The 17,361-nt window shown below is 39.7% G+C and overlaps 1 protein-coding gene across 1 annotated transcript in view; it reads right to left on the minus strand.

The window, feature by feature from the left end:
* Positions 1 to 446: 446 nt before the first annotated feature.
* PTGIS (prostaglandin I2 synthase) overlaps positions 447 to 17,361 on the minus strand; it is a 62,441-nt gene continuing 45,526 nt past the window's right edge. The window contains exons 7-10 of the mRNA XM_074210219.1: positions 13,320 to 13,488; positions 7,941 to 8,122; positions 5,538 to 5,689; positions 447 to 2,958 (exon numbers count right to left, since the gene is read on the minus strand). Coding sequence (XP_074066320.1) covers positions 2,754 to 2,958; positions 5,538 to 5,689; positions 7,941 to 8,122; positions 13,320 to 13,488 — 708 coding nt within the window. The 3' untranslated portion in view covers positions 447 to 2,753. The remainder of the gene's footprint in view (positions 2,959 to 5,537; positions 5,690 to 7,940; positions 8,123 to 13,319; positions 13,489 to 17,361) is intronic.

Consider the following 17,361-nt stretch of genomic DNA (forward strand, 5'->3'; position numbering starts at 1 on the left):
CTCCCTCCCTTTTCCCCCAAAACTGTCATTGACCACAGCTGCTGCCTAAGGCCACTGGGACCAGGTAGATCAGCAAGAGAGAAGGAGGGATATTTAATGCAAAAAAAAAAGAAAAAAGAAAGAAAAGAAAAAAAAGGGAAAAAAGGCCAAAGTCTCCTGCTGTATCCAGGGCCATCTTCAGTCATCCTGATCCATATCTGGACAGATGGACTGATGACCCTGCATAGCACCCCTTCACTTATATCCAATTCACTTGCACGTTATTGCACCACCACTGTGATATTGTGGTCTTTTTCGAGAGTGAAGGACAAACAACCATCCTGCTGTTATTCTCTAGGCATGGACCATTTTGCAGATTAACTCATATGTCCAGGGCTCTTTCCTCACCCTTTCTTAGCCAAGAGGTCTAATTTAAGAGGGAATTGGGACCTGATCATGTAAGGGAATGTATGTGTGTGTGTGTGTGTGTGTGTGTGTGTGTGTGTATGTGATGTGTATGTGAGAATTTTTTTATCTTTATCTTTCAGATTGTAGTTCAAGGTAAATTAGGAATTTGAGGGAATTGTCACTTCTTTTAATTTTTTATCATGCATTCCTCTCTCAGCTTTGAACTTAACCACCACATCTCAGAAGTCTTATGAACCTAGAACACTTCTTTGCCCACTCTCCCATTGGTGAGTTACTCCCAGAACCTCCATTTTGAGGAAGGACGAAGACAGCTATTCATCATTCCTCTCCCGCCTCTGGCTTCTGTTTCTCCCAAGTTCACCCCATCTTAGCTTCCCTTTATGTGTTTTCTTTCCCCTTTAGAATATAAGCTCCTTGATGGCAGGCCCTGTCTTTTTTATCCTTTACTTTTATGAATATCTTTAGTATGTAGCAGTGCCCAGAGGTAATATTAAATAACTGATACTAGTTCATTTAATGTCCCTTCATCCAAGTCAACAACTGAGAATTATCTACACATCTTTCTTTCATCTATTCCTTTTTACCCTCCCTTGATTGTGTTTCTAACTTGCCAAATCACCTAGTCGCCTCATTTCTATTAGGGACACCTGGACCTTAAGGGGTCATTTCTCCTTGTAATGAAAGGAATTGTCCTTTGTGAACTTAATGGTGAATTATTCTTATTTTTTCTGTGAGCTGTAATATTATCTCGTGCATCTTCCATCCTTTCTTGGAAAGTGATTGCTCATTGATGATGTAGGAATGTGAATGGGCCAGCAGCAATCAGGATGTGGTATGACTGGCTGACAGGGAACCCTGGGCCTATATGCTAATAAATGAGTTAGAATGTGAGGATGCCAGCAAAGAAGGAATAGCTGTGCTTCAAGACTGCTGGGGCAGCCTGCTGTATGAAGTTGTAACAATTATTCCACATGCCTATTTAAGAGCATCAGTAGATAGCCTCAAAATGCAAAGTAGTACAGGTCTTAGAATGGTTGGAAAGTATTGGTTATGATAAAAAAAAAAAGATCACAGAATCCAAAAAGGCATGGTAGGACATACATGAACAAAGTGAAGGAAGCACAAATAAAACAATGTTGGAAATGAACAACAAATCAGGAAACAAGCATGGCCTCAAAGTGGAAATAAGAGAAAATCCCTTCTCCCCTCTCCTTTGCTGAGATGGAGGGGTCCAGAACTGTGGAACATTGTATGTAAGGTCAGATTTTCTTTTTAATGCAAATGATTCTATTGGATTTTTTTTCTCTTTAAAAAAACTATTTGTTATAAGGGTAACTCTCTCAAAGGGGGAGAAACATAGGGGGAACCTAGACAAAGTAAAAAAAAAATTACACTGATAACAATCAATTTTTTAAAAGGACAATGGATAGAAGGCTAGAATGATGTTAGAATAAACTTGAAGAGTGTTTATGTCGAATGCTTAAGGGATCATGGGAGATATGTCCATTGGAAGTGAAAGGGGAGAGTGAGCAAACTGCAGTAGTGGCACTTAAGTAGCTATTCATTTTGAATGAGTCTAGGTAAGACTTGGGGGTCTATCACCAAGGATCATATTTGTAGCTCTAAGCCCCATAAATGATGTATATCATATATGGGATGTGGACCCATGCAGACCCTAAGGAAGCATAGTCCTACCATATTAGTTGATAACCTACCAGTCCCAAAGAGTTGGCAATTTAAGGCCATATGTTATACAAAGGGGAGTATGGAACTTTAAGCTTTACTCCCTTCAATATAAGACTTGAAAGAAATGAGTGACTAAGTAGAAGAATGAATTCAGTGAGCATTAGAGGAAGTGCTGAACTGATCAGTCCCAGTTTTTTCCCAGCTCCCAGGCCTGGGCAGCATAGAATTTAGGAAGCTGCTTCCTAATGCCCCCTCCCTCCCACTATGTATAGATGTGAGTAAGAAATAATCATGAAGATATGTCTACTCACCAGAAGTGATCTTATTTCACTTCTCTGAATTAGGCACTTTTTGAGTTCTTCTTAGATTATTTTGGTAAAACAATACCTGAGTGAGGGACACAAGATCCCCTGAATTGGTTCTAGGAAAGAGCTCCTAGGATACTGATATGATTCAGCAAAACTTATGGACCAAAAGAGGAACCATTGTTCAAGAAGAGCAGATGAATCCCATAACACCAGAAATATAATCATTTTAACAATGGAAAGGTTATTGGAAGAAGAAAGGAAGAAGTTGGGGAGAGGAAAGTCAAACCCTTCACATAATGAGAGAAAAAAGAGAGATGAGAGTTCAAATGAATAGGTTCTTATCATTTGCTTTCAGGCTTCTGAAATTCCACCAGGTACTGGGAAGGAAAACCCTGTGGAGCCCAGAGTCCCTCTGGGTTTCAGTCTATAGCAAATGGTGACATCATGCTCTGGCTGCATCAGTCCAAACCCATACCTACTGGAGTCAAAGCTGGGGATCTTTTCCTCTGGATTTTTCAATTTCAGGTCAAACTGCATCAACAATATAATAACAAACCTGTGGAGAGAAGGAACGATCAGTGGCACAATTGGCAGCCTCAGTTTCCTCATCTGTAAAATATTCACAATTACCCTTACCACCTACTTTAGAGTGTCTTTGTGGAGGTGGTCCATGTTGTCTATACCCAGTTAAGCTAAGGTCCCTGGTGGCAGGAGATGTTTTTGCTTTTGCCTTTGGAACTTTCAGTGCTTGACTCATAGTAGTCACTTAACAAAAACTTGGTGATTAATTTGACTGATTAGGATTATCCTGGGGTTTGATGTAAGGGAGGATGAAATTAGAAAAGGCCTGGACAATTACTAACTGTGTGATCATGGATTAAGATCACTTAATCTCTTTGACCATCAGCTTTCTCATATGGAAAATGGGAGGATAATACTTGTGCTACTTCCCTCACAGGTGGGTGTAAGAAAAAGCAAAAATCTTACATGAACATTGCAGAAGTGCATTTTTGTTATTATAAGAGAATCAAAGAGTTGAGTTGTAGGGGACTAGAGAGGCCATCTTCTCCTTTTCATCTATCATTTTAGTCTTGGGGCATGTAGGAAGGAGACAAGAACAGAAAGGAGAGAGACAGGAAAGCTGACAGGAGAGGCAAAAAAGTGCTCTTTCTCCTCTCTCCCCTTCTCTGGCACCTCGTGTCTGTGGTCATTCACTAGATTTTTAACCAATTATATGACATTTTATGTGTCCTACCCCATAGTGATTTGTACCTCTTTAAAATGAAGTGCTTGAATTAGAAGGTCCCTTCTAGTTTGGATCATTTCTTGGAGAAGCATAATCACATAATGCAAAGAGTCCTGGACTCAAGAGACCTACATACAAATTTCAGATTTGATTCTTCTTGTTGTTCAGTTGTTTTTCAGTTGAATCTGACTCTCTGTGACCCCATTTGGAGTTTTTTTAGCAAAGATACTGGAATGGTTTGCTTCTCCAGCTCAATTGACAGATGAGGAAACTGGAGCAGAGTTAAGAGCCTTGCCCAAGGTCACACATCTAGTATCTAAGATTGCATTCAAACATAGGACGATCAGTCTTCCTGACTCCAGGCCCAGAATTCATCCCCTGAACCACCTAGCTGTCCCAGTTTCTTACTGTATCATTATGAACAACTCTGAGTCTCAGTTTCCTCGCCTGTAAAATGTGTATATTGCCAACCTCAGCATCAAGGTATTATAAAAATGGGAGATGTTATTCTAAGGTACTACCTAATTGTAGCCACAAAATTACAGGATTAGAGTCAGAGGTTACAGTCTAAACTCTGCCACTTTCTGCCCATGTGACTTTAGGCTAACCAACTTTTCTGGGGTGGGGATCATGTCTTGTTCTTCTGTGTCCCCCACTATCCCATAGACAGGACTGTGCACATATGTTTTGACAAATTTACTGCAAGCTTATTCTTGGGCCAGCCTGGGTGCCTCAGAAATCTGGTGCTAAAGTACATGGAATGAGGAATCAGGGCTTATTAGGTTGGAAGTATCCCTGAGCTCATCCTTTGTAATAGTTTAAACATAGCAATAAATCAGCTTGAGTTAAAAGGTTCAAAATGTACAAAAGTAGCTGCCCCAGGGAAAGCTGAACAGCCTGTCCAGTACCTTAGCCAGGGAGGTTTCAGATGAGGGATTACTCCTGCCAAGGCATTCTGAGTAAAGAAAGAGGGCGGAAGCTCCCAAATGCCCCTCCAGACCTGGGACGTCAGGTACTTTATTTAGAAAGACATCATGGTCAAAGGAAAGCTTGTGCAGAAAATTAACAGGCGAGGGCTTCAATCCTGGCTCTGTACTAAGCTGAGTGACCTTGGGCAGGTCACTTCTCTAGACCTTAGACAACCCCCAAGGGGGGGTTAATTGGACTCTGTTGGGGTTTCTAGACTGGAGAAATCCTGTCCATCATGAAGAAAGGAGCTTTCTTTGCAAACTTGGTGGAGGAAGGAACCATTTATATGTTAAATCCTGACCTTTCTGAGGTGGTAGAAATTTATTTTGTACCTGTTTTCAATTCAACAAATACTTAGGACTTACTACATACAGACCTCTCTGCTAGATACTGGGGACACAAAAAACAAAATTAAAATTCTTCACGCTCTCAGTGAGCTTACATTCTAAAGGGTACAACTTGTACTCCTGTAACTAAGTTGGAAATATGTACAAGGCAATTTCAAGAGGGAGAGAATGCTTGTAGCCAAGGATTTGGCACTTTCTTCTTTCCTTGGTAAGGGGGGAGAGGAAATTAGCTAAAGTATTAAACATTCTTCTTCTTCCTCTGAAAAGGGTCTGGATTATATCTCTAAAGTAAATGACTATCTCTAAATCCCATGGTTCACCTAGTCTCTGAACACAATGTGTTCAGTCAGTTCAGGGGCTTGAAAAGTTAGGGGCATGATGACTTAGTTTCAAGTAGGATTTAGGAGGTTTAGTGAATGGTTAAAAAAAAAAAGGGAGGGGGAACCCTGGAGGATGACCAACATAACCTAGACAGCCCTGAGAGAAAAAGCCCGTGACCAACAAAACTGACCACCACAGATCCACAGATCAATGAGACCTGAAGCCCAGGACAGGATGCTTTATTATACTTACTGTTTTATGCTGCTGACCGCATGGCTCCTTCCCAGACACATGTTAGTTCCAGCTCCCCAAGGCAGGTTGTAATTCTTGAGCCTCTTCCCATCCTTATAGAAATCTCGCTTCTCACTCCCATCTTGGTTTAGGAATCTGTTGTACTTGAACTCCTGAAACACAATGAGTCCATTTACTGTTATCTCTAGGAAAGAGGTAAATGGGGCAGTAGGACCTTAGCATTTTCAAATTTCCAAGCTGCCTCAAAAACGCAAACCCTTGGGACAAGATCTCAATTCTCTTCTTTTCATAGGCTGTGAAAACCTAGCTCCAGTATCTCCCCCTTCTCTAGCTCTGTATGCATGTGTGTGTGTGTGCGTGTGGTATGTGTGGTGTGTGTGTGTGTGTGTGTGTGTGGTGTGTGTGTGTGTGTGTGTGTGTGTGTGTGTGTGTGTGTGGTGTGTGTATGTGTGTGTGGCTGTGCCTGGCTTAAACGGTACTTTTTGACTTGTTTAGGGAAAAAATATAGAAGGGATGTCGGCTCTAAAGAGGACCTGAATTTGTATCCTCTTTCTAATAGTACTTTTAAGTAAATTTAGTACTTGTAAGTACATTTATTACTGGTGAGTACATTTAGTATCTGTAAGTACACTTAGTATCTGTAAAGTACTGGTAAGTACATTTAGTGATGGTAAGATCTTGTACAATTACTTAACCACTCTGGATCTCATTTTCCTCCTCTGTAAAGTGAGGACTCTGAACTACATGACTGAATCTATGATCCTATATATGTAGGTATGCATGTATGTACATATTTGCACATGTATGTAAGGACTATAGTTTACCATCGCAGACCATCAGACTTGATATAGCATCTACTCCACAGATATGTATGCAATGATTTTCTGCATGTGAGTATATATGTATACCTGTGGAACTTATAAAATGTTACATCATTACTTGGAGTTGATCCCTGCAACCTGCTAGGAAGTCAGACTGTACATACCAGCACAGGGAAGGGGAGAGAGGGAAGACAAGACAGTAAGATTTATTGAATGCTTCCTATGTGATAGGCACTAGACAATAATATCTCATTGGATATTCACAACAATCCTGAAAGGTTCTGCTCTTAGTATCCCTGTTTTACAAAGAAACTGGAGCAAACAGAGGTTAAGTGACTTGCCCAGGGTCATACCACTAGTAAGTGTCTGAGGTCAGAATTGAGCTCATGAAGACGTTTCTTCCTTGAGACTCTATTCATTGTACTATTTGCCTTCCCAAACTAGTAAAAGTAACTTAGATTTTCCTGACTTAAGACCCAACACTCTATCCAGTGAGTCACCAACTGCTGCCATTCTTGATCATCTGCCAGTGGCAGCACCAGGGCCACTGGGACCTTCTGGGTAATGAAAGGAGCAGTTAATATAGTGACATTATGATCCAGGGACTTAGGCTGAGTACTATATCAGGTCCAAAAAGGAGGAGCCAGGAAGCAAAGCCAACTTGGCTAGGAACAAAATGGTATGGGAAAGAGAGCCCTAAGCCTCCATCAGAGGAAGCACAATTGCTCTCATTATTTCATGTCTATAATACTGCAATAGTCTCCTAATTGCTTCCAATATCTCCCCCCTCTCTAATCTATCTGTAGTAAGTGTTTGTTGGATGGGCAAATGCTTAAATGAATGAATGAATGAATAAATGAACAGGTCATGGTGACAACTGGAAATCAGTGTGTCATAGAAAATTAGGGTTTGATGATTAATGTCTTTACAAGTCATTTTTGAAGATCATTAATTGAAAATAACAATTTCAGTTCCTATTGTACTTTATGATTAAAATGTTTCGTATCTTATTGAGAGCAAGTATGGGAGAAAGAATACTAACTTTATTGGAGTCAGATTTGGATTTAAACTCCATTCTGACATTTGCTACTGGTATGAACTTGGGTAAGTAACTGCATGTTTCTGGGCCTTCTGCATCTGTTAAATGAGGACTGCTATTCTGAGAAAAAATGCTTTTAAAATATTATATACAAAGATGAATGAATGACCCTATCAGGTAATGCAGGTGATGCAATGTCCATTTTTTAGATAAGACTGAGTGTGAAAGAAATTGAAATTACTTGTCAAGGACACACAATTGGTAAATGACTGATTCAGGTTTCAAACCAAAATCTTCTGAATTCAAGCTTTGGAATCCCTGTGCAAGAAAAACACTGATTTCCATCTTGATTGCCATAAAAAGTTAACCCAGGGACAACTAAATAGTGCAGTGGATAGAGCACTGGTCCTGGAGTCAGGAGGAGCTGAGTTCAAATTTGGCCTCAGATACCTGTACTCACTAGCTTGGTGACCTTGAGCAAGTCACTTAAGCCCCATTGACCCACAAAAAAAAAGTTAAGCCAATAGGATGGCCATTTGTTACCTCTGGTTCCTCATAGATTTCTGGGTCCCTCTGAGGGCTGAGGAAAGGGAAGAGAAGGAGGCGGTCGCCTTGCCGGAGGCTGTATTCTCGTCCATCTGCCAGGGAAAGCACCATATCCACCAGTACCTCTCTAGTGATGAAGGGGGCAGCTGTAAGTCTCAGGCTCTCACTTAATACGCTGTCTGAAAGAGCAGGGGAAAAAAAAAGATGAGACAGTAACAAATGTAGGATGGCAGGAGAGGGGCAGTTTTGGAGTAAGGCTGAATGTTGATCAATCATTAAAGTCATAACTCTTTGTGACCCCATTTGGGGTTTTCTTGGCCAAGATACTGGAGTGATCTGCCATGTTCTTCTCTGGCTCATTTTACTGATGAGGAAACTGAGGCATACAGGGTTAAGTGAGTTGCCCAGAATCACACAGCTAGTAAGTATCTGAGACTGGATTTAAACTCATGAAGATGAGTCTTCCCAATACCCGACCCAGTGCTTCAAGTAACTGCCTCTTAGGCTGAGTAGCTCTAGATTCCAGAGACTCAAATTATTTCTCCCATTGACCAACAGTAAGAGTGCCAGTGTTGTGTGGCCTTGGGCAAGCCACTTAACCCCATTGCCTTGCAAAAAGCCTAAAAAGGGGGGGCGGAGCCAAGATGGGTGCATGAAGGCAGCATTTCCTGAGAACTCCAACCCCCCAACCCCCCACCCCGCAAAACAAAGGATTGCTGTAGTCAAAATTTAGAGGGGCAGAACCCACAGAAAGACTGAGTGATACACTTTCCCAGTTCAAGATAACTTAGAAGTTCCACAGGAAAGGTGTGTTTCACTAGGACCAGGGGTTGGAAAAAAAGCCACAGCGCAGCCCAACCCAGCCCAGAGATCACAGGCAACAGCTTGAAAGAGCAGGGAGAGAACTCTGCTGCACCTGGGTGAGTGTAGAGTGAGGAGCACTGGTCACAGAACCTGCAGTGAGAATCAGGAGAAAGCAGCCTGCACCCCCAGAGACCGTAAGGGAAGTCTGCAGAGATTTCTCTGCTCTCCCTGGGTAGAACTCTGCTGTTTCCCTATACTCACATATTGCAGTTTGAGCCTCCATACTAAATAACCAAGCTGGATCTCTCCTTATAGTCCCAGGGCAGAGGGAAGTACTGGTCCATCTACATATCAAAGCACAGACTAGAAATCATAAGACCTTGGAGAAACAAAGGTCCCAGTGGGGTCCCAAAAAAAAAACAACAACCTCAAAACCTTGTAAGTGCTGTAAATTAGTCTTGGACTGAGGAAATGAGTAAACAACAGAAAAAGAAGAACCTGACCATAGAGAATTACTTTAGTCCCATGGAAGATCAAAACACATACTCAGATGATGACAAAATCGAAGCTTCCATATTTAAGACCCCCCAAGAGAAATAGAAAATGGATTCAGACTATGGATGAGCTCAAAAAAGACTTTGAAAAGCAATTAAGGGAGGTGGAGGAAAAATTGGGAGGAGAAATAAGAGCAATGCAGAAAAATCATGAAAACCAAATCAAAAGCTTGGTGAAAGATATGCAAAAAAATACTTTAGAAAATAATATGTTAAAAACCAGTTTAGGCCTAATGGGAAAAAGCAAAACAAAAGGCAAATGAGGAGAAGAATGCCTTAAAAAGCAGAATTTGCCAGCTGGGAAAGGAGATAAAAAAGCTCTCTGAAGAAAATAACACCTTCAAATGCAAAATGGAACTAAAGGAAGCTGATGACTTTGCAAGAAAACAGAAAGAAATAAAACTGCCAAAAAAGCCAAAAATTAGAAGAAAATGTGAAATATCTCATTGGAAAAACAACCCACCTTGAAAACAGATCCAGAAGAAATGATTTAAAAATTATTGGGCTATCTGAAAGCCATGACCAGGAGAAGAACCTAGACTTCATTTTTCAAGAAATAATACAGCAAAATTTCCCTGAGATCCTAGAAGTTGAGGGTAAAATAGAAATCGAGAGAATTCACTGGTCACCCCCTAAAAGTGATTCCAAAAGAGAAACTTCCAGGAATATTATAGCTAAATTCCCAAACTCCCAAATCAAAGAAACAAATAATTCAATTACCGAGGCTCTATAGTCAGGATTATACAGGATCTGGCAGCATCCACATTAAGGGCTCATAAGGATCGGAATGTGATATTCCAGAAGGCAAAAGATCTTGGTTTACAACCGAGAATCAACTACCCAGCAAAAATGAACATCCTCTTTCAGGGGAAAAGATGGATTTTCAATGAAACAGGGGACTTTTCAAACTTCCTTATTGAGATGACCAGAGCTGAACAAAAAGTTTGATCTCCAAGTACAGGACTCTTGTGAACCATAGAGGGTGTGGAAGAGAGGGACTAACTATGAGGAACTTGATGATGTTGAACTGTTTGTATTCCTGGCTGGGAAGAAGATATTGATAACTCATATGAACTTTCTCATTTATAAGAGCTGTTAGGGGCGACCAGGTGGAGCAGTGGATAGAGTGCCGGCCCTGGAGTCAGGAGTGCCTAAGTTCAAATCCGGCCTCAGACACTTAATAATTACCTAGCTGTGTGGCCTTGGGCAAGCCACTTAACCCCATTTGCCTTGCAAAAACCTAAAAAAAAAATAAAATAAATATAAGAGCTGTTAAAAGGAGCATATATAGACAGGACATAGGAAGGAGTGGAATATAATGGTATGATTTGGTAAAAGGATGGAGTCAATGGGTGATGGGGGAAAGTACTGGGAGGAAGGAAAAGGAGATGAAGAAGAAGCTGAGAGATTTCACACAAGAGTCAAGAAAAAGCCTTTTCAGTGGAGGGGGGAAGGCAAGGGGGAATGAGTGAGCCTTCACTCTCAACAGAAATGGCTCAGGGAGGAAATCTATGTTGCCCTGGAGAAGGATGGGAAGAAAGGGAAGAGATGAGGGGGAATGGGGGGGAGGGAAGGGGGGAATAAGTGATAGAAGAGAGGGAAGATCGAGGGTACTCAGATTCAACACACTTTTGGACGGGGCCAGGATGAAAGGAGAAAGAAAAAAATAGAATAAATGAGAGTGGGGAGAAATAGAGTGGAGGTACAGCTAGTAATAGCAACTGAGGGGAAAAATATTGAAGCAACTTCTCTGGTGGATTTATGATAAAGAAAGCAACTCACCCCAGAGACAGAGCCATTGAAATCTGAACACAGACTGAAGTACAATTTTTTTCCTCTCTATTCTTGAGGTTTCTCATCTTCTTGCGGGGAGGGGGTATGTTTATTCTTATGTTTACTCTTATAACATTCAATTTACATCAATGTATGGCACGGAAATAATGTAAAAGATTGTCAGACAGCCTTCTGTGGGGGGGGAAAGGAGGAGGGGGGAAAATTGTAGAATTCAGAGCCTTGCAAAAAATGATGGGTACATATTACTATTGTATATAATTGGAAAGCAAATAAAATGTTAAAATAAAAAAAGCCTAAAAAAAAAGAGTGCCAGTGTTTCTGCAGTGCTGCCTGGAGTATGGGGTTTTTCTGATTCAGATTTAAGGAGACCTAGGTTCAAATCTTGAATCTTATATTTATTAGTTATGGGACTTTGAATAAATCATATCACTTTTTTGAATTTCAGCTATTTCATTTGTAAAATGGAGATAGCAACATTTGCCCTATCCCCTTTAAAGGTCTCTGCTGTAAATCTTGAAGAACAAGAGAAAGGTGAACTGTTATCATTATTTTTTTTTGCATTCAGTTTTTTTTTCTTTAAATTACATGTGAACAAAAACCTTTAACATTTGCTTTTTAAAAAAATTTTGAGTCCTAAATTCTCTCTCTCTCCCCTTCCCTTTAGTCTTATCATTGTTAATAGATAGGCACTATAGTCTGGTGTATAGAAAGCAGGGAGCTAGGAAGACCTGGGTTCAATTCCCACCTTTGAAACAGATTGATCATGTGACTTTGGGCAATTCACTTGACCTCATACTACTCTAGGTCATGCTCTAAACCATCCATTGCATAGAAGGCGCTATCCTGCATTGGTATAGGGAGCTAGCTTACCTGGGATTTCCCTCTTCTGATGAAATCTCAGGTCCAGTCTATATTAACTGAGATAATATCTGAATAGAACTTATCATAGTTCCTGTGTAGGTGATTAATAAATCCTTATTTCACCACTCTTCTCTCTGATTATCTAGACAAACACCCTAATAGAATAGGGAGGACAACAAACCAAGCCACCCAGGTTGGAAGGAAATGCCCTAAGAATGTCCAACTTCTTTTACTTTGATTCTAGGCTCATCAAGTAACCTTTTCATCCATTATTTGGCTTCCTGAGTGAACCTGCAAAAGACAAGGGACCAATACCAATAACCCTACCCCTGTTGTAGTAATAAAATAAAAATAAAAATCATGATAATAACAAGCTTCCATTCCTGTACCATATTAGAATCTATGAAACACTACTCTCATATCAATCCCTTATACGACTAGAGTATCTTAGATGCTTAATAAATATAATAGACATTCATTTTTATATTTTAAATTATTATATAAAGGATATAATAAATTTTAAAATGCTTGTTGGCTGATCACTGACACAATGAGTACAGCGAACAGCAAAGTGAAACTGTAAGACAAGTAGAGCAAGTATTCCTAGACCCATCTCAAAGATGAAGAAACTAAGGCTCAGAAAAGCAAAATTTTGCTCCAGAGATATGCTAATGGTGTAGAACTTGAGCCCAGGTACTGTGATTGTGTGAAGGAAGAAACAGGCCTCATGGTTCATAAATCAGATTCATAATTTAGGTGATTATGTTTGTCCTTCATTCTTAAAAGAAGTCCATGACAGGGAGGTGATGCCATTCCAAGCTAGTGAATTGGATTTGAATGAGGAAGTGCTGTGCTAAGTCACCAGTCTCACTTTCTCCTCCAGGGCCATCTGGGTCCAGTCTGGGAGGCCCAGACTTTATCCTCTTGGACCCTTCCCTTATTGTTGACATATGGAGCTGTTCAAGCATGGAAGACAGCTCTGAATGTTATGAGAATTAACAGGTTCAAAGCGGGGAGCTCTTAAGGAAAAAACTCAATCTAAAATTTAGGCAAGGTCAGGAAGAGGACTCAGAAGTCTGTTTTTGAGGCAAGAGGATGACTGGCATATGGTAAGTTAAGCTCATGGAAGAATCCAGGACTCTGTTTCCTTCCTATTCCCCTGGTGGGGGGGGGGGGGGAGGGAAAGAAGCTGGGATAAGGCTCTAATAATTCTTTGATTCCCAAATGTCCAAGGACACCAAGTAGGAGCTTCACCAGCTTTGTGAGTTTGCTGAGTGATAAGGCTGCTTCTAGCCTGGATCTATTATTTCTCATTCTGGTCCCAAGTAGGAAGGACAAAAATAAAAGAATAGAGATCACTTACCAAAAATAGGCATGTTATCCAGGACTTCTTGAGGAATACTGGTCATCTCGGTCAGCATCTGCCATTCCTTCTGGAGGGTGCTTTCTAACTCCCCAAGGACAGCAGAAAGAGCAGTGGGAGTCTTCAGGAGGAACAACAGGAGCCAGAAGACAGCAGGACCCGCATTGCCCTAAAAGAAATAATTCACCCCCATCACATCCAACAAAGAAAACCTGGTTATATACCATTATAAATAACAACAGTAGCTATCTTGATGTCTTGATATCTATATTGATATCATGCTTCAACAATCCTTTGAGGCTGCACATAATTATCATTATTCCCATTTTACAAATGAAGAAACTAAGTCAAATCAAGATTATTCTTTTTATAAATGGAAACAAGTCTAGACTTGGAATCCAAAGTGGATTTTTACATCTCCTTGGCTTTACTTCAAGAATAAATACTTCCTAAAGTACTTAGAAATGTGAAAAGCACTATACTAACTTCCATTGGGTTTTAATTAAATTTAAATATTAGGTATTTCCTTCATAATAATTTTTGAAAGTGCTTTTTGCCCTTTGGGGGAAGGGTTGCTAATCCTTATTTTGATACTTTGAAAACTGAGCTATAGAAAATAATTTTCCCCACCCAAGAGGGCAGGGTGTCTGTTTTTCCAAAATTTATATCTCCCCAGTAGCTAGTACAGTGTTTTATATATACTCTTTGGTTTTTTTCAAGTCAATGGGTTAAAATGACTTGCATAAGATCACACAGCTAAGTAAGTATTAAGTGTCTGAGCTTGGATTTGAACTCAGGTCCGCCTAAATCTGGCTGGTACCCTAGCCATTTGGCCATGTAGCTGCCCCCAATGATAATATTCTTAAGTTATAGATATCATTTTCCCTTATAAAGGAACAAACAATTTAAACTTATTAAGGGATTAAGTTTTTCATGCTGACCTCCTTATGTGTCTTCTGATCTAGAGAACAGGCTGAGAGATAAAAACTTTTGGTTGACCTGAAAATCTTTAACAAAAACAAGTCTAGAAATATTACTTCAAGAGATTATCAAGGGAAAGTATCCTAATGTTTTAGAACTAGAGGACAAAATATAAATGAGAAAAATCCACTTATCATCCCCTGAAAGAGTTCCCAAAATGAAAAGTCACAGGAACATTAGAGCTAAATTTCAAAGCTTCCAGATTAAGAAGAAAATATTACAAGCAGCTAGAAAGAAACAATTTAAATATTTTAGAACTATAGTCAGGATAACATGAGATTTGGGAGCTTCTATATTAAAAGACTGAAGAGCATGTAATATAAGATATTACAAAAAGAAAAGGAGCTGAGTTTACAACCTAGAATAGCCCACCCAGCAAAGCTGAATGTAATCCTGCACAGAAAAAAAAAAGGAAATTAAATGAATTAAAGGACTTTCAGATACTCTTCAGGAAATGACTGGAATTGAATAGAAAATTTGACTTTCAAATATTAGAATCTGGAGAAACAAAAGAAGGTAAACATGAAAGAGTAAATTCCTCGATAAGTTTAAGCTGCTTACTGTTATAAATTCTTAAAAATATTATCCCTTATGATTTCTCTCTCATCACATTCAGCTGAGATCAATGTATACCATGGAAACAATGTAAAGACTAACAGAATGCCTTCTGTGGAGGGTGGGGGGAGGGAAGCAAGAATGGGGGAAAAATTGTAAAACTCAAAATAAATAAAATCTTTTTTATAATTAAAAAATATATATCTTTATTGGATAGTTAGAGTATACATAGATAAAATACTTGGGTTTGAGTTGATTATGCTGGGATAAATCCTAAAAAATAAAAATAAGTAGAGAAAGGTAAAATGGAACAAATTATCTCATACAAAGAGGTATGAACGAAAGAGTTTTTATAGTGAGGGAGAGGTTGGTGTGGAAGGAGGGAGGTTTGAGAATCTTATTCTCATCAGAACTGGGTTGAAGAAGGAATAATATATACATACAGTTCACTATGAAAGTCTTAAATTACAGAGAAGTGGGAGAATAAAAAAAGGGACTCAGAAAGATATGCAGATAAGGGAATGGTCAGAAATAAACAAAGCTTTCTGAAGAGGAATGAGGAGAGAGAGAGAGAGAGAGAGAGAGAGAGAGAGAGAGAGAGAGAGAGAGAGAGAGACAGTGAGAGAGAGAGAGAATATGATAAACAGTGGGAAAAATAGAGTGGAGGGAATATACAATTAGTAGTAATAATTCTGAATGTGAATGAAATGAACTCATCCATAAAACAGTAACAGCAAGATGTAACCAAAAACCAGAACCTGACAATATGCTGCTTACAAGAACACAACTTAAAATAAGAGACACAAAAAAGTAAAAATAAAGGACAGGATTTCAACCAAATTGGAAATCCTGAAAATTAAAAATGAGAATCTACTTCATTCAACTAATGTTAAAAAAAAGCAGGTAAGGCATTATGATCTCAGAAAAAGGTAAAGCTGAAATAGATTTGGTTGGTTCTTATCCTTCACTGTTTTTTTTTTTTTTTAGGTTTTTGCAAGGCAAACAGGGCTAAGTGGCTTGCCCAAGGCCACACAGCTAGGTAATTATTAAGTGTCTGAGACCAGATTTGAACCCAGGTGTTCCTGATTCCAGGGCCGGTGCTTTATCCACTACGTCACTTAGCCACCCCCTGTCCTTCACTACTGAAGAAGACCAAAATGACATTACTATGTTTGAGACAAAGTACGGTGTGTCCAATTGTGTCTGATCAGACCAATATAAGCTCTATCACAGATTGGACACAAATAGTCCACATGAACACCTAGGATGCTCACTCTAACCTTACATATTTCACATTTCTTTTGAGCTGTTTCAATTCTGCTTTGCTGATAGTATATAGCACCCTCACTAATGAGGGCACGCCATGCTGGGTGGTCTTGTACCACTGTCTCCTTATGCTATATAATCAATTCTAAAGTTAAGAGAGACCTTCAGGCTGTCCCAGTATTGCTTCTTCTGATCCCCTTGTGAGCTCTTGCCCTGTGTGAGTTTTGACAAGCATACTTCTGACATTCTAACAACATGGCCAGAGCTTCATAGTTGCATTCTCTGCAGTAATGTTGGAATGCTAGGTAGTTTAGCTAAAGAAAGGACCTCAGTGTCAAATTTTCTCAAGACAGGTGATCTTCAGAATATTCCTAAGACAATTTAAATGGAAGCAATTCAGTTTCCTCACATTATTCTGATGGATTGTCCAGTTTCACAGGCATATAGCATTGCAATCAGCACAACAGTTCTGTAGCCCTCTGCAGTTAATCTAATACCTCTTCTCTTCCACACTTTCTTTCAGAATCTCCCAAACATGGAGCTAGCTCTGGCAATGCATGTGTCAACCTGGAAAAGACACTGCCAAGGCAAGTGAACTTGTTCACACTACTCAAAATTTCTTCATTTGCTGTAATCAATGGTTCCACCACCATGTGGATGGTGTGGTGCTGACTAATGGAGTGCCTGTGTTTTCTTGGTGTTAATTGTGAGACCAAAATTAGAAAAAGCAGCAGAGAATCGATCCATAGGTTGCTGAATCTCAGCTTCAGAGATGGCACTGAGTGCACAACCAGCAAATAAGAGATTATGTACCAACACTCTTTCCACTTTGATCTTGGTTTGTAACCTTTTCAAGGTAAAGAATTTCCCATCAGTGAAATAGTTGACCTTGAGGTCATATTCATCCTCAGTGAAGGTATTTGATAACATGGCTGAAAACATCATGCCAAAACAACACTTCATTGGTGACCAGGAAATCTGAAGAGCATTGTCCACTATCCGCAACCTAGGCATGCATGCTGTCATGAAATTGATATAATTGATATAATTAAATGGATGAATTTCTTCAGGCAGCCAAATTTTGACATAATTTTCCATAAACCCTCATGACTGATGGTATCAAAGACCTTGGTCAGATCAACAAATGTTATATACAGACCTATTCTGTTCCTGGCATTTTTCCTGGAGTTATCAGGCAGCAAACACCATGTCAATGGTTCCTGAACCCTTTCTGAAGCCA

This window comes from Macrotis lagotis, chromosome 1 (assembly GCF_037893015.1).
Source record: "Macrotis lagotis isolate mMagLag1 chromosome 1, bilby.v1.9.chrom.fasta, whole genome shotgun sequence".
Taxonomy (NCBI): domain Eukaryota; kingdom Metazoa; phylum Chordata; class Mammalia; order Peramelemorphia; family Peramelidae; genus Macrotis; species Macrotis lagotis.